The 25188-nt window shown below is 35.8% G+C and overlaps 1 protein-coding gene across 3 annotated transcripts in view; it reads left to right on the top strand.

The window, feature by feature from the left end:
• HIBCH (3-hydroxyisobutyryl-CoA hydrolase) overlaps positions 1-25188 on the top strand; it is a 41592-nt gene that overhangs the window by 7982 nt on the left and 8422 nt on the right. Inside the window, exons 7-12 of one of the 3 annotated variants that reach the window (XM_080621105.1) lie at positions 12136-12214; positions 17102-17247; positions 18171-18257; positions 20242-20300; positions 21009-21090; positions 24650-24725. In XM_080621105.1, the coding sequence (XP_080477231.1) occupies positions 12136-12214; positions 17102-17247; positions 18171-18257; positions 20242-20300; positions 21009-21090; positions 24650-24691 (495 nt within the window). In that variant the 3' untranslated portion in view covers positions 24692-24725. The remainder of the gene's footprint in view (positions 1-12135; positions 12215-17101; positions 17248-18170; positions 18258-20241; positions 20301-21008; positions 21091-24649; positions 24726-25188) is intronic. The other 2 variants (XM_080621103.1, XM_080621104.1) reach the window with 2 other exon arrangements.

Consider the following 25188-nt stretch of genomic DNA (forward strand, 5'->3'; position numbering starts at 1 on the left):
TATTTGTTTTTCTACTGATGAGTAAAGACTGTTGCTCAAACACGGGATTTTTTTGCTTTGGAAATCATATACAGTATTTACTCCTTTAGTCTGACCTCTTGCATGATGTATTTGCTAAGTTTATTTTAGCAAGTTAAGAGATCTGTAAAGGCTATACCTTTATGTTACACTTCCTCCTTTAACAATTAATGCTTTGAGTTTTAGGATGAGAAAACATCTTCTGAGGCTAATAGATTTTAACTTATATGGCAATGTGCAACATTTTCAGTATAGAAATGAAGTTAGAGTTAACCAGCTCTTTTAAATCCTTTGCAAAGCCCTGTGTTTGGAGTTATTCTGAGAATTTTATTTTCTAATCTTGATTTAGGGAGGGTAGTAGGAAGCTGGAACTTTAATGTAGCTAACAATTTAAAGAGATATTGCCATCTCCAATTCCCTCATATTCTAGGGCCCAGTTTTCAAGAGCAATAGCAGTATACAGGGCTGACTTTTATTCTCTCCTCAGTAGGGAAGGACCTCAGGTGTATTGGAGCATGAGAAGACAACCTATCAATTGTGTTTGGGTTCATGAGTAGTTTTCCATTCACTTTGTCAACACATCTAGCAGTAGAAGTTTTTCTAAGCAAGATATTTTATGTAAACTGAGAGTCTACATCTAAGTTACTTACGTGGAGCATCTTTAAGGTTCTGTTAGAGAGTAAAATTTTTTAAGGAACTGTTTGTGTTAGTCACTCAGGTAGTAATGTTGAGTATGTTAAGTTTTAGACTACACAGAAGTATAGATCTGAGAGGAGCCTCGGGATTGTTCTTTTGCGCTTGAGGTAGTGTTAAATATAGCTAGATGATTACTTAGCAGATTTTCACCTAAAGTGTTCAGAAGTCTCCGACAGCAAGAGTTCTGGTTTTTGCTCATGTCCTACCCAAGTGCTTAGTTATTCTTTTAAGGTTCCCTAGTGTGTAATTTAAGTCTTTAGCATGTGTAATCAATATATTCCTGTCTTAGTCACAGCTCTCTAAGAACATTTTGAGATACTTGCATTCCTTGCTTCTAGCCAGCTCTCTTTAATAGGGATAAAGATAGTTACTCAGCCTTTTCTATAGATTAAATCTTCTTACAGTCCTCTGGAATCTTTCCAATTTTTGTACTTTACAGTTCATTACCAGAGACCAGACAATATTTCAGCTGGAGGGTTCATCAGCACCAAGTAGAGCAGAATAATTATTCTCCACATATTGCAGAGATATTCTGTCACAAATAGCTAAATAGCAACTTCTCAAAGCATCAGATGCTAGGAGGCCACCACTTCTAGTTATTCTTAAAGCTATTACTCTTACCTCTTTCCTTCTTGCGTAACATTCCATGGCAGTACCTTTCTTTACCACTAAACTTTTACCAAGTTTTAAATCTTCTTCCGTGAACAGAACTTGTTTGTCAAAGCGTCAGTCTTGTGGAGCTACCTTTTCCTCAAAGACAAAAAAAGAATAGTACTAATTTTCTCCCTAAGAAGCCTGAGTGCCACTTCAGCTGGCATTGCCTTTGACAGCTCCACCTCATCGGTCTGACTAGGCTTCCCAAGTATATTGAATCTACGCTGTGCGGGTTTACTTCAGCCCTTTGGTGCCTGCCAGCCTCATACCTTCAGTAGTTCTTTTTTCGATGGCATTGCATCAGTTTGTGTATTAAGTTCATGGTTACTGTAAACCCCTGAAAAATGTCAGGCATTTGTTCCATAGAAAACATACTTGTAATCTCTGCATTTTATTTTGCTAAGTGTAGTTATTTTTATTTCATTGGCTTCTATGTGGTCTCTGAAGTGAGATGGTTTTAAATTCTGATTCAAAGTGTTTGCCCTCCCAAAAAGTAATCTGTAAATTCTAGAAAACTTTGGTTTCATTATCCAAGCAGATAATGAAAATATCAAATATGACTTCATTAATGATTGGCTTCTGTATGACCTCAGCTAGGGTGCCGTCTCAGTTTGATTGTAGACTGCTGGTAACTCTTAATGTACTTTCAGGTGATTGTGCCCTCCATTTCATAGCGATATCATCTAGGCTGTGTTCCCCTAGTTTGTTTGAGAGGTAACTATGCTGTGTATGGGAAAGCATCGGAAGTGTTGGAGTTCAAAATACGAAGATTTTCAGACTGCTGCTTACTGCGTGACAATCTCATTTTAATCAAGGGGTTATGTAGGAGTTCCAGAGAACAGGTGCAGCCAAAGCCCTTAACCTATTCTATGGTTTGGAAATACTACTGTGCAGCTAAATGTGCTTCCCTTCTGGACTACAGATTCAAAACTACTGTGTATTTTTATGTTGCAGTAGAAGAGTGGACTGAGTACCTAATAATCGGCTTTACTTCTTCGTGTTAGTGCCACTTCATTTTCAGCAAAAGATTCCAGAGCCTGACATTGTTAGAGGAATCCAGCTTTCCTGTAAATCAGACCTGATCTGTAATCTTTAAGGCAGAAATTTGCTTAGTTGAAGTTTGCATCTTTGTAACTATTCAGTGTTGCATCGTGTAAGGTCCATTTGTCTTAGAAAGCATTTAATAAGTAATTGTCTTGCAGGGAAGGGTGACATTTTAACCTTCTTCAGGAAAAAGTAGAACACTTCTCTGTTTTAAACTTCTACTCTGCTTTAATCAATAAAGACTTGTCTAAATTTGAATTAACAATTTTTAGAGGGAATTTCCAGTGGTTTACTTCATTTTAGCCAGGCATATTTGTAAAATTTTACCTCGCAACATTCTGAAAAGGTTTTATAATTATAAAAGTTTGTTAAGTAATGCTTTATATACTCCTGATGCTGACTCTTTATAATAATGTTCTGACACCTGAGGGGAAAGGCTTGACAGAGATGGGTAATTTTTCATGGTAGCAAAGTTACTTAGTAGGTGAAAGTAAATGCCTGATATGCAAAATAATGCACTGACTGCAAGTGCTGGTGAAATCAAGTAGCAGTTTTTAAAAATAGCTTAAAAAAAATTAGTCTCCTGTGCTCTTGTGTGTGTTTATAGATGTTTGCTGCCAAAAAAATGCATATTGGCATGTCACAGTAGCAATTGGCCTACTTCCCATGGTTGCCCTGTATGGGAGAAAACATATTTGCTTGCTTAGCTGCTTGAGGTTCTTGCATTGAATAAATAGCTGAAAGCTGTGGAGGAGTTTGCCCCAAATGTATCATATATAGTTGTCTTTTTCTCAGGACTTGGTATTTCTAATAGAAATCATTCTCAGTCACAGAAATCAGAAGATTTATGTGAAAAGAAGGCCAGTTCCTAAAATAAAGGAATTTCTCATAAGGAGAGGTGAAGTCAATTTTCAGGAGTATTTTTAGAAGTATTTTTACACTTTGTAATGCCTGCATGTAGTTTAAGCTGGAACTTTTTTTTTCCTAATGCTTAATAGAAAAAACATCCAAAGTTTTCCAATTCAATAGTCAAGATATCAGCTGCATCTTGCACTTTTCTAAACTACTTGAAATGTTATCTGGAGGGGAAGACATTGAGTCAGTATCTTGTTATACTTAATATACTGGTTATTTACTACCATGTCTGTATGTTACCTTACGTAACACTGCCTGCGTATGAGTGCTCTGACACATCTGGGCCTCATTCATCAAAGAAAACAAGGGTTTGGATGTACAGTACAGGTTCAACAGCGTTTACTGAGACTGGAAATGTAATTTACAGTGAACAGCTGAATTAATGTTTTCTTGAACAATGTTGTTAGGCACTTGCTACAGGTACCATGGGGATTCTACCAATATAGTTACTTACACTTTAGGAGGATTTGGTCAACAGTTCTCATTACAGTAATATTTCTTATGAAGTAAATCTGTAATGATGTACGTCATAAGCAACTTGTATGTTATGCATTTAAGTCAACAGAATTCCAGTACACAAAGGAGCTGGAGCAGAGCAATAGCTGTCCTTATCCTGTCCCATTTTTTTCCAGGTTGTGTGGCCATAACTCTTCAGGAATGTTCCTTTCACTCCAAACATATATATAAAATTTCTGGCATGCATCTGCAAGTAACATTTTTTTCCTTGTTTCTTCACAAATATGTTTACAAAAGTAAACATCAATGTTGAAATTAAGATATGTATTTGTAAAATGGAGTTGTTTTCAGATTGCCTGATGTTCTGTAGTCAGGACCAGAGCAGCATCAGAAAAAACCCAAACTTTCTTACTGCTGTATATAAAAAACACAATTGAAATTTCTTACTCCCAGGCTTCACGAGTTAACCTCTGGGTTACACAGATTAACTACCGGGCAGATGCAGAAGGTGGGAGGAGGAAAGGGAGAGCTATAGACCACAGAATCTCAAAGATTCAGTGGTCTATAGCTTGAATATGCCCACTACCAAATCCTGTTCCTAGTGAAGTAAAAGTGAGAGAGAAGGCTCTGCCTTCACTCTGCCATTTGTGGGTACAGACATCTATGCAGACAGTCTTTCCTTCTGAGCAAGTTGCCTGGTATTGCTGTCTATTTTTTCTTTCAAACTAGTGAAACAAATCACCGTGTAAATAACACCTGACTTACTTATATACATATATATGTATATACATACAGTGTGCTTTGGGTGCAGCATATTAAAGTTCATGAAAAATTATTTTACATAGCACAGTGCTTCTATACTGTAGTGGATATTATTACCCCTTTAAGGCTTTTTTTTACAGCTAGGAAACTGAAACTTGTCAGAGCTTCTTGGGATTTCTCCTCATTCTTCTTTTTCTTCCTTTTTACAGATATGTCATGCCTCTTGTCAATTACCATGTGCTGAAACTTGAACATCCTTGGTTTTGTTTTAATTTATGCTCTACAATCTGCCCTGAAGTAAAAGTAATTGTCATATTAAACCTAGATAAGCTGCTTTCCAGTTCTCGCTCTTCCTCTCCCCCTCCCTCTGGAAACTCATGCGTGTGTATCACACAGAAGCTTGTGGCTTGTTGTGTTGCCAGTTCTTCAAAGTGGAAGGCAGCTTTTACTGTAAAGTAGAATACAGAGTTTGCAAGTAGTTATTTGTTGTACTTTGAAACAAATCTTTGTGAGATTGACTTGAGTGCCTCTTAGCTTCTGTAATATAGGATATTGAAAACAGTGCTGAGGCGGTACTAAGGCAGGATTCGCTCTTTGCTGACACAACTGTATATTTACCATCTGGCACATTGGTCTGCCTCCTAAGCTGCTGTGTGTGATCCTAGGGACAAATGGTGCACTTGATTTTGTAGCTAATCGGACTATAATATCAGCAGCTCTTGACATCAGCAAAAAATAACTACTGAATGTTTGACTGGCCTGTGATGTTATTCCCCAAAGGGCTTATCATAAAGTGCAGTCTCAAAAACAAGTATTTTAAATTACGGCTCAGTATTGGTGCAGTAAGTAAAACCACTCTCTCCTCCCTCTCCCAGCTCTACAATGACAGAGTTTAATGTACACTATGAAAAGGAATGGATGCCACTATTTTACACCAAGAAAAGAAAGGCAGAATTCCTGAATATACATTGTACAGATACTGGTATTATGCAATCATACTGCATTTAACATTTTAGAATTACAGAATGTTTGCATTCCTGTTCAATGTAATGACATGTACATCGTATCATAGAGCAAACACCACTCGTCTACTCCAAGACTGACGCTGAAGCTTTAAGCTGTACTTTTCTAGATAATTATTACTATTTTTTTCCCTGAAACCTCTCTATGTTTAAAGGAGTTTTTATTTGTGGCTTCATGGAAAGCTTTCCTACCTCTGCTGTTGACAGTCGTTGCGGAGGTTTTTGCATGCTTCTGCACAGATTTGTTCTTTCCATTTAACACCAGACTCTTTCTTGCTAGAAGTTCTACTATTTTTCTCTATTTCTAGGCCTTCGTGTAGATGCCTAGTCTTGTACTGAGAGTTCTCTCATTATGTCACTTCCCTTCTCTTTATAATAGATCAAGAAAAAGGTTCTGAAGAGAATTATCTTTGCTTGCTTTTCAATCATTTCGTATTTCTATTTTTTTCTCATTTCCAGAAGAATTTGAATTCTTACTTTCTTCTTGAGTTAGCCTTAATGTCTTATACTTTGTAAGCACTTTTTCCTGAGAAACTGAACGTCATTACAAAATCCCCTTAATTCTCTCCTGTCATCCCCAAAAAACCTGTGCCCCTGTTTAAAAAAAGTTCTGTTGCATGGGCCTGTTTAAGAACAAGAAGTGTTTCTGTAATTTTAAGATAAAACTTAGTTATCTAGTTATGCATTGATGCAAGTTGCTGAAACAGGTTCCCTCCCACATCTCTGCCCTCCCTGCAGACATCAAGATGTGGTGAGTTGGATGTACAAATTTCTTGCAGTAGCTACACTTCTAGGTGATACAGAAGACCAAAGGGAATGAGCTTGTCTTCCAGGATTTTATAAGTAATAAAAAAAGCCCATAGTATCTTTTTCTGAACGTACATGGCCAGTATAGGGAAAGACTGGAGAACAGCATTGAGGGAAAAAGAATTCTGTCAAATTTAACACTAGAAAAAGTTTCACTTGCTAGTAATTAATACTTTTGTTGTAGACTGTCAGAGCTAAGCCTTATTGCGTCTTCTCTTTCTGTTGCAGCAGAAGTCTTGTGTTCATAAAAAGTTCTGCTTCCTCCAACATGAGTGTTTTCTAACAGACATATCTGACTTGATGCCAGGAAGTTTTGTAGGCTTACTAAATGTAAGTCTTATAAAATAATACATAGTAGTGAGAAAGAATCAAGGAAAACAATTTTAATTCTGGAAATAAGTTATTCCTGAAAATTCTGAAGGAATTCTTTGTAGAAGTTACTGTGTTTGTATCATGGTTGTGGAGATGTAGTGTCTGTACACCAGACTGGACCATGAGACCACACTGTTCAACCTGCTGCTTTTTGTCTTGGAGGAGCCAACGTACTTGGCCAGGGAGGATATGAAACTGCAGGCACTCAATTCCTGCTGTGGAACCATGGGTTTAAATGCCACCACAGCATCTGTATGGGCTACCACATGGGATTGCACACTAGTATGGGTGCTCACCAGCAGAAGACTGGATCAGGCCTTGCAGATTACGCAGGGGAAAAAACATGGCTATTGCAGCTAACCAGCCTAATAAAAACAATTTGAAACCATTTGGAAGCTTTTGCTGGTAGCAGAAAAATCAAAAGAGGGCTTTTAAAAATTCAGTCTAAATTCTGTGGATAAAGGACACTTTTAACAGCATGGGTGCACAGAATGGCCTATGTGGTTTTTTTCCGCCAAGTTTCACTGTAAGAAGAACCTGACCTAAATTATTACTGTTAATGTAGTTGAATCAAATTTGTTTAAATAATTAGAGGTCTGAGTAACACAACTGAAACATCAGATATCATTACAGATAATCCATCTCCATTCAAATGGTTGTGCCTCTATTTCTGTAGGAATTTGGACTGAGAATCTCTAATACATAATCAGTATGTGTAAATTAATATATAAATTAATGTTACATTAATATTTTATGTTTTAAATACAACACTAAACGATAGAAGAGTTTACAAAAAAACTGGTATTAGTGATATTTTTAAAATACTTGTATAAAGTTGATTTATATGTCATCAGCCAAAGAAAGTGATGTTCCTGGTCCAGACTGATCTGTTGTGCTGCATTGCTTTAGTTCACTAAGTCATCTTGTCTGTTAGTATCTACAGATAAAAATGGGTTATACTCTTTGGAGTAGTCCATAACATTGATGATGAACAGAGATTGATTTTGATTCAGTTTAAGCCTTGCTACATCTGGATGCAGGTGGTAATGCTCTTACATCAGTGATTTTTTGACTTAACATAGCTATAAGCTCCTCCTGCTTCCTGGATCAGTTCCACTCACTTTGCCAACTAATGCTTTTGAAAACATTTTTGCTGCACCTTAGTTATTTCTGCATATATGTATTCAGGTGTATTTGTTGTGTTATGCTCAGTTCATTTGTTGATTGATTTGTTGATTTCTTTTGTGGCACTGGCCCTACCAGGAACTGTATTTTACTGCAGTTCAAAATGAATGTTAGCATTGAATGTGAACTGTTACATTCAGTGTTTTCAATTCAAGCAGGGTTTTCACGATGTTAATATTAGTATTGTCATAAAGTTGTTTGCTTTCATGGCTAAAAATTCTTTATCAGCCTAGTGAAGATGATACAAACAACATTCTGGAAGGCCTTTTCTGTTTGTATTTCTTTTATTCTGTTACTTATTCTTTCTTAGGCAGTGCTTCCTTTGCAGTCTGAGTTAGATTATTTAGTAAATAGACAAGTGTTATTTATGGTTTTGCTGTGACACAGATCTGCTTTTCTGTATGTGAACAGAAGTTTACATATGTCATTCAGAAAGGGCTTATTTATTCTGCTCTGTTGTGGTGGCCCTTAATTTCTTAAGTTCTTTAGACATAATATACTGATATACATAATATACTGGCATAATATAGTCTGATATACTAGTATGGATCATTCTCAATTTAAGATAATGGTGCCTTCTGGCTATGACTTAAGACGACTTCTAAGATTTATATTAGCTGTGTTCCGTTTTTCCATCTAAGAGTAATTTGCACCTTGTTTTTCATTAGAAAAATACTTTTCATAAGGTTCTGTATTCATCATAAGAAAAAAAATGGAAATCAATGATAAATCTTCTATATGCAGTCACATAATGACTTTTGAAATACAGCATTGAGTAGGAAATAGTGTACAGGAAGTAAAATTCACATACTCTGTTTTTTTCAGAAGCTTGTTGAGGAATTCAGACCAAACTGCCTGTAATATGTTCCTCCTTGAGGACATCTAGCAGTCAAGTTGTAATACACTGCTTTTAAGATTAGTATCCATGTAGTAATAAATCTGTAATTGTAACCAAATGCCTTCCTAGACAATCTATCTCCAGTAATATATTGTCAGACCACCATTTCTGCTCTTACCTGGTTTTGATTAATTCTTACATAAACCCTACAAAAAGATTATTTAAATTGATTGCTTGTTAATTTCTCAACTCCTTAACTTTTACACACATTAAGTATCCTTTACAAAATTTAAACATTCAGCTACCAGTGGAAAATAGTGTCATGCCAGTATTAAGATAAACTGTCTGGTTTAAAAAACAAACCTTGATACACCATAGGAATCAATTATTTGGTAAAGTCTGAAGGAAGACATTAGTTTTAGTACATATTTTAAAATCACGAAAGGCAGAACACTGACAGTGCAGGATATAGCGTATTTTAATAAAGACATTACAGCATCAAAACTTGTATGTGTAAATATGGGGAGTATTTGGTGAAGTGAACACAGCAGGTATTTGGATAGTGTGCCAAGGGCCTCCTTAGGTGGGACTCTATCTGGGTAAGATTCCATTTAAATTAAAGAAGACCATAAAATTACATAATCCAGAAGTGGAGAAGGCATTTAGACTTCTGACTGGAAGAGTTTGTTCTTTACATGGGATACTATTAAACTGATAAGCATCTGTCCTTTGTATTAGATGGTGAAGGCTAAACACATACAGGTTAAAAAAAAAACATTTGGGAAGTTGCAAATAAACATATGAAAGCATATGATCACCAGTTTAATAAATTACTGGGGTTTGTATCATATTTCTCACCTAATTTTATCTTAATGTAGAATTATTTAGAAATGATCTTCAAAGAAATAAGGACATATTTATACCATTTTCTATATAGTGGGTAAGAAGAAAAATAAAGTTTTAGTCTTTTAAACATACATCTGAAATTATGGCCTTATCTGAACTATAAAACTGAAAGTTATCCAGAAAACATATCCAATTAGGGCTTACACACTTGAAAAAGTGAAATCTGATTTAATTACTTCTCTCAAAAGAAAATTACATTTTTCAGCATTTTCTTATTAAAACTCTACCATTATTTTTATCACTGTAAAATGAACAATCTTGGAAGAGAAGTATTCTTCATGGAGTTCACACTTTACTCTTTGTTGCTTAATACTCAAGCTGAAAATTTGAGTCTTTATACAAACTTCCAATCATCTAGAAAATAGCCAGGAAAAATGCTTTACGATAGATAATATTTGTATTCTTAGTTAAGGGATTAGAAAAAACTAAAGCATTGGAAAGAGCAAAATGGGTATTTTTTAATTGTGTTATCTTTATAACAAGGTCATCATTATTGCTGAACATGCATAAATATAACAGCAGGCTTTACCAAATGCAGTGAAAATATGCTGTTATGCTATGAAAAAAAGAGTTGGAAATGATGAAGTCACATTCCCATTTCATTTAAGAGTTCTAGAGCTGTTTTAGGAGTGAATGTAGCTTTACATTTGCAAGAGAACTGAAAACAGGGCCCTTGCCTTTGCCTCTGCTCAGATGATACCTACAGCATCTCACCAGTCCTCAAGTGAAAGGGCTGAAGGACAGATAAGTGATGAGCCACAGGTTGTACCCTTTGCAAATAAGATTGCAATTTTTTTTCTCAAATCCCATTTGCCTCCTTGAAATAGCAGCACTTCATGTGTGTAGATTTGGCTTAGTTGGTGGATATAAAATCAAGTATGATAAACATTTATCTTAAGTGCCCATTTCTCAGAATATTAGACTGGAATCTTAAAAACTTCATACATCTGTATTAAAACCCTTGACTGGCAGATATTCTTTTTACAGAAAAAACTTGCAGATGTTTTCAAATTTAGTCGTGTATTACCCTGACGGAGGCAGTGACAATTTCTTGCTGGGCAGAATCGTAAGAGAGGCCAGGGAAGAATGCATGAGACTGGTGTGAGGAAATGGATACAATTTTTATTGAGATAACTTCTCAAAATTTTAATGTAAAACCACCCAAAGATCTCTTTAGATAAGCAGGAAGATGTTCTATTCTCTCCTGAAAAGCCTATCAAATCTATAATGCTGGTCCAAACAAGTATCACCCAGTTAATTCCACTGGTTTTGTTAGAAAGTATGAAACACTAGGAAGACTACCACCCTTAGTTGGATAAAATGACATTTTTCTAGTATCTAAGCAATTACAAATGCTACTTAATCTAATACACCTTTATTAGACACTGACTTCACAAATGATATTTAACATGTCTTAGTTATAATACTAAATTGGATGGATAGAAGGACTAAGCAAAGGGAAATTTAATGGTGAGGAAAGAAAGTAAGCTGGAATAGTGGAAAGGAAGAGAGAGAAAATATTTGTATGAAGAAACTTTTTGAGAAATACTCAGTAGAGGGTTTTGTCTCCAAGTAGGATATGAACAACATTTCCGTGCACGCGTATCATATAGATAAACTTTTGAGAAGTGAGACTCCTTTGTGCTTGTGCTTAGTAACCCAAATTCTTTTGGATTATTTCAAATATTATTACTAAATAATAGAAATTTCATCAGATAACCATTTTTCTTTAAATTGGCAGTTTGCCTCTTGAACATTTATCTAAATCAAGTTAAGTTTGTGTGAACTGAAAATATATATTTTTTATTGGGCCTTGCTGCTGCTCACTGTCTAGTCAGAAAATATGTGATAGATAACACCAGGAGCTCTTCTGGTCTTGAAGGAAATGTCTCATCAGGAAGGACTGCTAGAGAAAAGGGCTAAACGCTAGCTGTTGGATACTAGACCTATTTCTGCTTCGGAGAAAAAAAGGCCCCAGGTTAAATAAGTGAGTTTCTAACCCCATACTTTGAATTGTGATGGTGAAGGCTTTTGCTGCTTAAAATATTTCTGTATTGCTAGAGTAGGTAATTATTGCATTATAAGAATAGTTAATTATTATTTCTCTTTAAAATATTGTAATTAAAACTTTGTGCAATTCAGATATATTCCAAAAGTATTGGGTGGGTTTTGTTGGTGGTTTGAAGTATGTGCAAAAATTACAGATGGGGTAATGTTTGAAAAGGGTGATGACAATTTTTTAAAGCATAGAATGCTATTTCAGCCAAAGCATAAAGGTAATCTGATGCTTTATTAGCATTTGAACCGTAAAAGGCCTTTTAATATTTTGTTGAGATGTGTGTGGTGAATCAAATATTTGATTGTAGAGCAAAGCAAGAGGTGTGCTACATGGTATTACGGTTATGATTATTTTTACTGATCATTTTATAACTCTGTCCTTTGCTTGCGCTCCATGCATAGGGAGTTGGCATTTCAGTCCACGGACGTTTCCGAGTTGCTACAGAAAGGACAGTTTTTGCAATGCCAGAAACAGCAATAGGTAAGTATTTTAACTGATTATGACATGCTAACGTGTTTAAAGTTTTGCTGTTTGAATAAGGATGAGATGTCTTTGACTGAAAACAGTTGGGGTAATGAAAGAATTTTAAAAAGGAATTGGAGGTGACCATGTATGGAAAGTATTTTCTATTAAATTAGTAGCAACTTATCTATGTTCTGGCAAGCTGATCTTGAGGCTCTTAAACCTGGGGTTTACTGTCTAGACAACGTGAAGACTGTCAGGATATAGTCTGTAAAAAATGGAAGTAGATCTGAGGAGCTAAGTCTTTGCTACAGGTGTAGGCAGATGAAGTCTGAAGATCCCAGTGCAAGCATGTCAGCTCTACATTTGGAATTCAGTGTGAGTCAAACTCACTGTACTACAAGCTGATCTGCAATGTTAATGAGACAGATTTTGAAATTCTAGCTTTTCTTGTAGATTATTAATGTAAGTCCATTACAGTTGCATACAGATTGCGTCTAGGCGAGATTGCAGTGTCATCTGTTTTAATAGCAACCTGTACTTTGTGTTTTCTAATGTTTGATCCTACAGCTTCTTTGTCAGCTGAGATGTACAAAATAAAATGTGTCTGAGAGCTGTATGAAGGTGGTGGTATGGCTCAAGAAATGTCAGTCAGATTACAGTGAAATTATTGTGAAAGCATTCACATTTTCCTTCAAGACAATCCTGGCACCATCAGGGTATCCACATTGAACTATTACAGTCTGGCATATATACTCCATTAATGCTTTCATCAATGTTGAAGTCCCTTCTCCCTGCTTATCAACAATGTTTATGAAGAGTTCTCAAAGCCTGTAACCTATCCTGCATTCCTCTGCAAAAGTTTTAGTTTCTGTGTTTTTTCCAAAGCAAGGCAGCTGAAGAATGATTACAATTGTTGTTACCTTTATGTCCTCAAGCAGGAGAATGAGAATAGTCTGAAATACGTGGCCCTGTTCAAAAAATTTTTGAGTGTAGAATTACCTGGTGGTTATACGGCTTAAATGGTGCCAGACATGGTGATGCTATTAGGTTTAGCCTTAGTTTCATCTCAAAGAATTAATTGTAAGAAGTAGTGATCATTATATCAGGACTAGGTTGTAATATTCTGCTTTTGTTGAGAGTATTTTAAGTACAGTAATGTCATTACAGCTAACGTTAAAATGCATGCTTAGCTGATAGGATTTTTGTAGTGTGCCCTGTTAGTAATGCTTAAAAGGTCTAGCATTTTTCATATTTTTAAAGGGAGTCTTACATATTACCTAATGTTTATTGCTATCCAGCCTGTATGAAACATTTCACAAGACATATTCTGAAGTTCTTAAGATATAGAGCTGTGTCAAGTCAAAACGTAATAACCGCCCAAATATAAGCAAGCTTACTATCATTTTAACTCCTGCAAAAAATAGTAGAGCAGTTCCTGCTAGCTGTAATTTCTCTGATCAGATAGATTTGGGATGAGAAAAATAAGAACTGTTGAAGCCCTTCAAATATTTTTCTCTGCTGAAGGACAACATAGTAAACTAAATAGCTCCAGCACTAATACAACATGGATTTGCTAAACTCCTCAAGTTCATAATCAGTTGTTGTATGGTAAAACCATTTGAAGGAAACAATGCAGGTTTATTTGTTTTTTAAACTAAACAGAGAGGTTCTTTGGCATATGAAATTATTCTAATAATAAAAGGTACCTCCTTTGCTTTCTTTTTCAAAGGTAAAGATGTGAGTAGTGTTATATTAAAAAAATATTTACATACATTTCTTGTGTTGACAAGGGCTTACTTTAAAACAGACCATGAAGACATGTAAGGGAAAAGCTTAAAACTTGCTTAGGAAAGAAAGTAATTAAAAGCCTTTTAGAATCAGTTAGAAATAAAACCACTGAAAGCTGTTTGGGTTTAAAGGCTTAGCTGTTTTGATCTCTGTGGTGTATGTTTCAAGTGTCTAGCTGCCTAGATATTGTATTAATTGATTTTTTTCATATGCTCACTTGTTTCAGTAGGCATTACACCTTTTCTGTGAAATGAAAACAAAGCATTCATTCAGCTGCTACATTTTCACACAATTGCTCTGCATTTATACGCCACCATAAATAAAAGGATATAGATAGATGTGCCACTTTGCAAATAGAAACAAAAGGCAACTCTAGGTTGGAGGATTTTGACATAGATAAGATAAAGCACTGGAAAGCAGCCTAGATGTAGGAGGGTGTGGAAAAAACACTGGTGAAGAGAATAGAAGATGAAAGTATACATTGTAGGAGATAGGCTTTAAAGTGATGTTATAATAATAGTGGACACTTTCTTGTAGATCCTTCTTAAGATTTTAGCTTTCTATGAGTTATTTACTAATAAATCTCTAACCATCTCTGGAAGATAAAGTAGGAATGTAGGAGCTCTACCTTTATCTTCTACTTGGCAACTGCAGAGTTTCACATTTGGTATTACAGTTATATCTGTTTCAGAGTACAGACTGCAAGTCAGCATTACAGGCATAGGCTTTTAGCCTCGTCAGCCCAGCACACATTCAGTTCTTCTCTTATTTAAGTAGGGATTTGAGAAATGATTGGTAAATGTTATCAAAAGGGAAAAAAAAAATCAAGTATATGGAATATGTTATGAAAAACCCAGTAGCAAGCAGAAATGTATGGGAAGCATTGAGAGAATTGAGAGGAATATGTAGAACAGGCACAAGAGAAGTAAAATTTTAAGAAGAAAGGTGTACAGGGACCTTGAAAAGGATACAGTAGCTTCTGTAGGGAACTATGTGTATACGTATGTATACGTAGGGAACTTCTGTAGGGAACTATGTGTATACAGCTAAGTAAATGTAAAGTGTATTAATTACACCTTCACTAATTCTGCTTGTAAATTCCTTAATAATTAAAAGAAACTTTCATTCAGTTTAGTTTTATTTGCCTCTAAAGCAACTTAATGTAATCAGCTTAAGTTGCTGTAGAGCTTATTTAAAACTAATTTCCCTGTGTATAGCCATGTAGGAGGGCCCTATAGATCCCAGTAGGAAGGTGGCTTTTCCTCTGGAAACTTACTGGAGCATGGGGAGAATAGTACTTCAGCATCAGTATTTTAGTTGCAGTAAAGAGGAAAAGGCTGTTGCAGTCCTGATGAATGGGGAGAATAATGTAATTGCCTTTTTATTTTGGAGGGCATTTAAAAGTTTGGTTTTGAAATGAGGATCATTTTTTTTCAGTAGTAGGATATCCAAGGGGAGACAGATGAATAGAAACATAAAACCAAATTACAGTCTTGGCATCAGTATTCTGGATATGGTGCCTCAAACTGAGGCAGTAAAATGTGGGGTAGACTATTCGGAAAGTTAGTACAGATGGAGAATATAGGTGATGAATTAGGATTTTAGGGCTTTTAAAGGACAAGACATTCAGCATTTTAGAACAGCTGTATGTCTCAGTAGCCTGTGGTATGAGGAATAAACCAGTTAATGGCAGCACACTTATCAGCGGGAACAGGAACAGAATACTACAACTAATAGGAAGCGGCTCCTAAAAACAGCTTTGTGGTGTATTAGAGGCAGCAGAACTAAGGGAGGACAAAGAAGGAACCAGAGGAGGAGCTGAGAGATGGGTGAGGATCTAAGGCAGTGATAAACTTTAAAGAGAAGCTGTCTGAAAGAAACCTCTGCTTGTTTCCATCCAAGGGGGAGGAGTATTCAGGGACCACTAATTTCCCACATCTGAAAATACTTGTCATAGGGTCTTTCTGTAGTACATACATTGACTTTTTTCTTTTGTGACAGAAAGCAGTTAACTTGTGAGTGAAAATTTGCCTCAGAACCCCATTTAAAGTTCTTATGTACATCTTAATCTTCTCAGTTAATATCTCTGCTTTGGCAAGTGTTTTCCGAGTTTCTTATTGATCACTTGTATTCTTTTTCATTTATGTCTCGTTTATTCTCCCACAGTGAAAACCACATCACCACACTTAATTTCTTCAAAAGACTTTCAGTTTCATGAATGCACTATTGGTGATTATTTCCAAGTAGTAACTGGACACTGCTTCTTTCCATTTCAATTTCTGATATTGATACAGCTAAGCTTAAGTTTCCCTAAGTTTGTTAAAATTTACAGGAAGTGGTTGACTTCATTTTATAGGCTATTATTGTAGATAATAGTATAAGGTAGATATTGACAGAGTGATGATTTGAAATATTTAAACTTTGATAAAAGTTATATTTTTCAATTACAACTTTTAAAAGTCTTTTAAATTTTATTCACAGCTTTAAATGGCTAAGGTTACCCTATTACGTAGATTTAAAAAGTACGAATTTCAGTCACTAAGTTTTATAATTTTTTAAAATTGTGAGTTAGTCATAGTCCTGACAAAGAGCCATGTTCTCATGCCTCCACCCTGAAGGCACCATGGCAATATTGTTGATCTCTTAATGAATTCTCAGCCCCCAAAATTGTTCAAATTCAGCTGTGCAAGCGGCACTTTATCATTGTTTGACACTTGTCTTGTAATAAAAGATTTCAGAGAGAAAGCTGCATCATGTTTGAGTTTGCACAAATTAGTTCATAATTCTTCTGGTTTTTGCTGAGAGCAACCTCGGTTGTTCAAGCATTTGAAAATGGCTCAAAAATTGTTGGCAAATAGAATTAACAGTATTGTTTGGTATACGTTTGTAAATTATGTGCCAGTGGAGAGGATACAGTTTCGAAAGTGTTCAAGAGTTTGCTTGCAGAAAGGGTTTTGATGGCAGAGAAATGTCAGACCAAGTCCAGGGGAAACGGGTGAGAAAGCTGTGCCTAAGTCAGAGAGATGAAAATGAGACAAGAAGAAATATCTACTAAGTTACATGCATGATTGAACGAGATCTTCTCCCTTCACATTTTTGTTTTGTTTATTACAGGCCTTTTTCCTGATGTAGGTGGAGGATATTTCTTGCCAAGACTATCAGGAAAGATTGGCTACTACCTTGCACTAACAGGATTCCGGCTGAAAGGAAGAGATGTACTGAAAGCTGGCATTGCTACACATTTTGTTGAATCTGAGAAGGTAAGTTGCTAACCAGTGCTAGCAAGGGTGCAGCCTACAGCCGTAATGACAAGTCTGAATTGTGTAGCACACCAATATACTTTTACCTACTTGAGCATATGCAGAAGTGCAATTATATTAGCTGGGCATGAACTGTGAACGGGGATCATAAGATACTCTCAATCTGTCATTATAACACTTGCCAGCTAGTGACAGCTTTGCTTGGAAGAGGGAGCAAATGTTGCTGTCTTCATGATTCTTCTGTTGAAGGGCATGATTTACTGGCATGATTTACTGAGCATAACTGAGTGTGCTTGGAAATTGTACAATTTAGACAACAGTGCCTGAAAGTAGAGATTATTTATACAACCACAAAGTTTTTAATCTAGGTAACACCTATTATGTCGTCATAATTAGTCTCCTTAACAGATATCCTATTTGTTCTTACAGTGGTTGTAACAAATTACAGAAATCAGTATATTTGATAGTTGGAGTCATAATGTAATTTGCAAGGACATAAGTGAAGGAGAAACAATGACTTGCTTTCCTTCTCTGTGTAAACTCTCATAGCTGTCATTGTGCAGCTGGCTAGATACTATTTTGAGTACAGCATGGTTGCCAAGTTCCTGCCCTTCCCTCTCAGACTGTTGTAGGCTGGCTTTACCTGCTACAGCTGCAGCACTGCATTGGGACTCTGCTTTGGAAGCAGAGTTCTTTGTTGATCACAGCAGATATCATTAAATCAGTATGGTTCAACACTGAAAAGTGAAATCTGGCTGCTTGTATTGTTTAGTCGGTACTTCTTTGAGATGTCTGTTGAATTTGGGGGGGGTTGAAGGTGTGTTTATGTCCATATATACTATATAATACTATTACCAAAGCACTAATACTCTAAGTAGTGCATTTTAGTTTACTTATTTTTAATTAAATCTTCTTTTTAATAGCTACCTGCCTTAGAGAAAGACCTGATAGCTCTGAAATCTCCTTCAACAGAAAATATTGCAGACTTACTGAACTCTTACCACATGAAGGTAAATCTGATCAGTTACCAAAAATCAAGTAGAATTGTTAAATATATGTAAACAGGAATTCTTTTTTATCTGAGATCATTTGTTTTATGGTTAAAAAATGAGTTTACAAACTCTTTGCACTATAAAATACCAATTTGTAGCCCTAACGCCAACAGTGGTCAAAATTGAAATTTGGAAGTCCTTCTTCACTTTTTATTCATTTTGGATACCTCTCAAATTCCTACTGTGATCATTTCACTCTCTTTCTATGAGTGTAAGGAAGTTTCCAGCCAGGAGCGTGATGATGCAGAAAATGTATTGCTGCTTCATTTCCACCCCCCCTCCTTTATCCTTACATTTCTAGCATCCTGTGCAGAAGGCACAATAGATAGACACTAGCAGACTGGGAGTTGTTCACAATAGCAAGTGCAGTCTAGGGAGTTGGCCTAAAATTCAGGGATTCTGCAAACACAAATGACAGGAGTGGAACTACTGGCCTAATCCAAAGGCTGCAGAAGTTATAATGCCAGTTATTAAATACTACAGTGCTCGTTTGGAAGTGGTGTTATATTTTCATCCCAGAAACTTTCTTTTTATAAACCTGAAAAAATGATTTTCTAGCTTGATGCAGTTGACAAATTTTAGCATTATTTTGATGCAGACCATCTGCAGTCCAGATTTGAAGCCTGAATTTAAAGACTCAAGTTGTTCCTTTAGTTTCTCAAATATTTTATATGTTTGTAAACTTGAGATAATGGAAAGACTGAATAAGTGCAGGAGTTATCAATAGGACAAGTATTACAAGAGTGCAGACATATTGTAGGGAAAGCATCTGAAGTCTTAAAGCAATATTTCCAATGGGAGAAAGATCCTGTTTTCCCAGTGAACAAACCCATAGTTCTCTGTTTGATTTTGCAAGTGAATGTAGCTGTACTGATAATACATAATTAGTGTTTTTATAAGGCCCATGTAATGATGGGCATGAAAAGGGTTTCGCTTTACAATAAGTTTATTCAGTGGCTATTTAGTTAATTTAGTTGAGATGTGTGATTTTTGAATTTTATTTCAAAGGAAACAAAACTTCTGGAATCAAATCAGGATTCCATGTATTCAGTCAAACTGAGTATTACTCACTAGTTGTTTAGCTCTGAAGTGAGCGATGTCTACTCTTGTTATTTCTGTTTTGGCATTACTAAGTTACTATGCTAAGATTAATTAGAAAAATAAATGGGATAATCAGTACTACTATGGGTATTAGCTTATTTTGACAAAATAGAAAGCTGTGAAATAAGAGTGATTATATGTTACCGTATACTACTTTACAAAATGACACTGAATGGAAAAGGAAGCAGTGTATTTTTAGTTATCAGAGCTGAAGTGACAGGGAACCTTTCTCAGTTTCAGATGCTGTTAGTGAAAAAATCTGCTTATGTCCTAAATCCCTTAATGCCAAAAGATATGAAACATTTGACAACCTTCCCACATAAGGCCAACAGATCTATTACACTCTATTTGCCTAACTAAAATTTTGTAGAACTACAGCGAAAAGACAAGGAAGAGAAATGCAGGTTGTGTTGTTTTGCTTGTGGTGGTTTTATTTGGTTGTTTTTTTAAAATACATACATGCATGCTTGTATATTTTTAATAATAATATTTAAAAACCCTCAGTTTTTTAGTAGGTGTTTCTACACTAGCTTTCTTAGTGTATTTGATAGAAACATATTAATAGAATAAACTTGTGTTCGAGATAACCACCCAAATAGGCATATATAGCAGCTCAGACCAAGCACTGCATTGTGATGACATCTTTAACATTTACAAGATAAGCAATAAGTTCATTTATACACACTGTGAAATTGTAATTCATTAAAAATGTCAGTGTTATGAATATTAAATGTTCATTTATTATGATATATTCGTAACACAAGTGATTGAAATTTTTCAGTACTGATAAGCTTTTTGGTCTCAAATAACCAAGTAAAATATGTATTTGCTTTTTCAATAGAGCAAAGCTGATCAAGAAAAGGATTTTGTACTTGATGAACATATGGAGAAGATTAACAGGTATTCAGCAATCTTTGTTCTTTTTCACCTTTTGAATAGAGAGCATGAAGTTAAATTCACTAACAGCATCAGTGTTCCACAGATAAGGTGATAAAAATGGCATTCAAGTTAGTAATTTAAAATTTTTTGTCTTTAGAGATCTTTATCTGAATCTCATAAAATATTTCACTCAGCAGTATACTAAATACTCAAGCATATTTGCCTGATTCATACACCATTATATTAAGCAACTGCCCTGATGCACTTTAAAAGGAACATTTTTCTATAGAAATTGGATGGGCATTTAGGAGAATAATTGTTTGGTTGGACAGGGAATTATATGTAGTACATTCATACCCATTGGTATAAGGTCATTTCTATGACTATTTGGAACTTCTGTGTTCTCAGAAAGGGAAGGAGAAATGTGGCATAAGAAGCAGCTAAAACTCTTGAAGTATGGCAGCATAGAGACAAAATATGTTGACACCAAACATGATGTGTTACAGAAATACAGATAAGACTGATGGCAGTAACTGAAGTTTGTAAGTAGGGCTTATTGAAATGCTACAGGTTTGTAAAGGAAGAGTTAAGTAAAACTGAACAGCAGGGAACCCATTGCTAAGAAAAGCCAAGTAAGCTTGTTAGTCTCTGTTCCTAAGTTTTGTGTTACTAGTACTTCACTGGGAAAAGGAAGGTCGAAGCAGTTCATTCATTAACTTTTTCTTTCAGTCTTTTTTCAGGAAATAGCATGGAAGAAATTGTTAAAAATTTAAAGCAGGATGGTTCTCCTTTTGCCATTAAGCAGCTAGAGGTAACATCTATGCTATTTTTGTTAGAGGTTTTAAGTGTGGTTCTGTACTGGTTTTTTCCACAGGGCTGACTTTAGTCACCTTACTAACATAACTAATAGTACATAACATCTATAGGCCATTGGACTGAGATTCTCAGGTTCTCACATGTAGTCCTGTGGGCCTGTCAGTAGTTCTACTCAGACAAGAATATTCCTCTGTAGAATGTGAATACCATCATATGTTGCATAAAATTGTCATCTAGTAAAAAACCCAAACTCACTCCCTTTCCTTTTCCCCTTCCCACGATCAGGGAGCTATTGGTGACTAAGGTTCCTTTTATAGCTTCTCATTTTATTGCCAAGGTTTGGAATAAATCAGTGCCGGAACAGTGTTGTTCTTTTTCTTCCATTCCAGATGTCTCATTTTAGTAAACAGCAAGCAATTTATCACAAAGGTTTTTTTGATCTTTTTAATGCATTTCTGAGTGTTCTAGTCACTACTTAGTCTGCAGTAATACTACACACTTAATACACACTTCAGCCTCAAAAATCAAGAAGCAGCTTTTATTCATTTATAAGTAATGTTCATATTTTCTCTTTTTCCTTTGAGGTATCCGTATTCAACTGCCTTGCAAAAGTTTTGCTTGGAACTACTCAAATATTACTTACAATTGGATAGAACACAAGCATTTCTCTAGCAAAGGCTTTGTCTTAATTTTAGTTCCAGCTCACAGAAGAAATCCTACTCTTGTAATAAAACAACACCCATCATCTTTGGACTTTCATTTGAGCAGTGTAATATAATTTTATAGTGTAATGTGATTGACATTAAGCATCCTGTCCCAAGATTAGTTGAAGATAACTTTTCCTAAGTTAATTTCATAGAATTTTGTGGCACTTCAAAATATAATCAGACCTAGAGGAATATAGCCTTTAAAAGGTGTTTTGTTCAAAATACAATTTCTATTACAAAACATGCAAGGAGTCTGAAAACACTTTGTTACTGAAATGTGTTAACTAGCTAGTTTGTTCTGCCACATTTGCTCTGACTGGCTTGACTCATTCCCTTATCTGCAGCCCTGTAACTCAGATCTCCCTTGTTAAAAAGATGGCTTTGTTCCTGGTTGTTTAGAAGTGTATATTTGTTTCATATTTTTAATCTAGAACTTAAAACTATGTCACCTACTTCAAGGGTATGATTATGCATTTTTTTTTACTTTAAACAAACAAACAAAAAACCTCTTTTGTTGCTTCTTGGTTTATTTCATGTCTTTAATAGTACTTTATGGCAGCTTTTTTCTTTCATATGATTCAAAAATGAATGACTGTCCTTGGAGTTCCTGAACAATTGTCTGTTGCCTGTTCTGTTCAAGAGATGAGACTGTTAATAAGAATTGGTTCTGTCTATACATAAATTTGGGGAGGGAGACCCTAAACCCCACATTTTCTATCAGGTTCAAGGCTTATTTGTGTGAACAAGTACGTTAAGTTTCAGACAAGTTTCTAACAGCAAACATTCTGTGCTAAGCAGTAGGATTAAGTAAGCTTGTAGGATCAGATAACTTAATTTCTTCTGTGAAAGATCCACAAAGCCAGAGAAGGAAAAGGCATTTGTGGGTGAAAAAAAGTTAAAAAGGGATTAAAGTATAAATCTGGCTTTCTCCAGGAAGTGTTTGCCAGTTAAACTGGAGATTGTGTTTTACTAGGGAGGCAGAACTGTAATTAAACTTAATTGTAGCTGGAGGAAGAATAGTAGCTTGCACTCTGGCACTTGAGCATTTTACACCTGCAAACAGAGCACTGTCACATTGCTCAGAGGAGCACAGTTCAAAGAACTGGTTAGAGCAGGGAACACAGCAAAACCATGACAGTCTGAGATTATCAGACATTATCTATGGTAGCAGTTTGCTGACTTGTGTGAAGCAAGTAGTTTTCCTCATTAGGAGTAACACAGTACCAAGAATATTTCCACAGATAGTAGTTTCCTTTATGTCACTTTAGGAAACCAAGATTTCACGTTAGTGTCTGGGTACAGGAGCAACAGCACATTCACGTAATAAATACATAGGCTGCAAAAGATTCAATAACAGCAATGTGTATGCTTATTTTCTTTATTTCCATGTATACTTCTTATGATATATATTAGTAAGCTTATGGAATAAGCCCTAATTGAAAGTCTGATACCCTAATTTGAAGGTACACCTTGGTACAGCCACACCTTGGATGTACAGATACCTTTTAGAGTTAACAAAATGGAACTGCTAGTTCTAATATAATCCAAGGATGCTGTGGGCTGTTCTGTCTCTGGTATCCTGTTCTGTTTGATCTACAATACTCTGCTTTTTACTTTCAGAACATGTCTGCTTGGCAGGCCTTCATATATCTGATACGTGGTTTGCATTAATAGAAGATTGTAAAGATGTTAAAATTCTACTTGAGAGTGGCTTCATGACTTAAATCACATTTCAAACCCAGTTACAAATAGGTAGAAAGCTGGAATACTGACATGTTTTAAAAATTGTTTACTTTCTAGCATTATTTTGGTTTTAGGCTTTATATGAGCCAAAAAGCTTTGATCTGAGTGACAGAAGTATCACTTCTAATTGGATGAAGTAAGCATGTGGGGTCAAAACCTGAAAAGTGTCAGTTGTTTAACTTGTTTTTACATTATGCTTTCTGAGAACTTTTTTGGCAGGTCAGTACACTTTCTGAGCACTGATATTTCATGAGTTTATAGCCTAATTGTTACTGAATGAATTCCAGCATAGTGTGCAGTACTGAAAATTGCAAGGTACCTTGTCCAGATCTGCCAGTTAGGTTGGGATGCAGACACTAGCTCCTGAAATTTTAAGTGGGGATGAAGCAGTGGGTGACAGAGATTACAGGTATGAAGCAGGATGGTATCTTTGTAGCATTGAACTCAAGTAAAGAAGGATTCTGAAACTCTTAACAGACAGTAAGTGTGATATATCTGTCTTTAAGCAGCTTTCCTGTGGTACTTTGGGTAGACTCTCATATTATGTCAAAACTCATCCAGAGCCATTGGTCATTGTTCAGACAAATGGTTTGTTATCTCAGAAAGTGATGGGTGTCTTCATCTATTGCAAGGAAAGTGATACACTGAACCTCTGGCAGGGCTTTGTTGTGCTGATTGTTCTTTAAGTTAAAGAAAGCTTTCCTCAAGAGCCCTCAGCAGCTCAAATCAGAAGCTTTAATGGGCCTTGGAGACAAAGGATGCAGCCACTATTCCAGCTGTTAATTCTTGTAAGGGACTCCATTGAGTCAGTGCCACTTACCTTCTGATAGTATCTTACTGGAATTCAGGTGTATTGCAAATTCAGCTTGGAGCTTTCAGGATCATTATGTTGAAATCAGTATGGTCTCAAAATACTGGAATAGATGTCAAATACTTCTACAAAGACTTATTGCATTTTAGTACTCCCTACTTTAGCCTATCCTATCTCCTTTCAGGCTTGTTCCCTAGCACCAATTCACGGAGAATTTATTTATAGATACACTGGTGACTCATTTTTCTGCAATTACACCTACCCATTTTCTTCCCTTGTTCTTCTTCCTTCAGCTTGATTTATGGCAATGCCTCCTCCACCTTCAACCTCAGTGATACGCCAAGATAAGGCAGCTGCTGGATGCACTAGGTGTGCATTTCATATCTTCTCCATTTTAATGCTTTCTAACCAGAAAGAACTCACCATTATAATTTCACCTATGGAACAATCTGGTTGCACTGTGCATACCATTTCACCTGGTCCGAGTAAAAACTTTCTAATCTAGATGATAGAATGTGAAATTCAAAGCAGAAAAGGTCCAGTTCAAAGGTAAAGCCAGAAAGTGTATTACAGGACATAAGGGGTCTGGTTAAGAGTTGTTATCCATATGAGACCTGCAGGGTGATGTAATTAGAGGTGTAGCTGATTTCTTTGTCTGCTGAAAGGCAGCTCATTGTTAGAGAGCTTTTCCAGAACTCGGGAAATGTTTACAGTTTGAGCCAGCATTCCTTCTTTCTAAACCAGATTCACTCTTAAGCACAGTGGTCAACACACAAGTAACAGAACAACAGAACCAGTGCTTTTAAGGTACACAATTGCACAGCCTCCTGCT

Source organism: Psittacula echo, assembly GCF_963264785.1.
Source record: "Psittacula echo genome assembly, chromosome: 6".
Classification (NCBI taxonomy): domain Eukaryota; kingdom Metazoa; phylum Chordata; class Aves; order Psittaciformes; family Psittacidae; genus Psittacula; species Psittacula echo.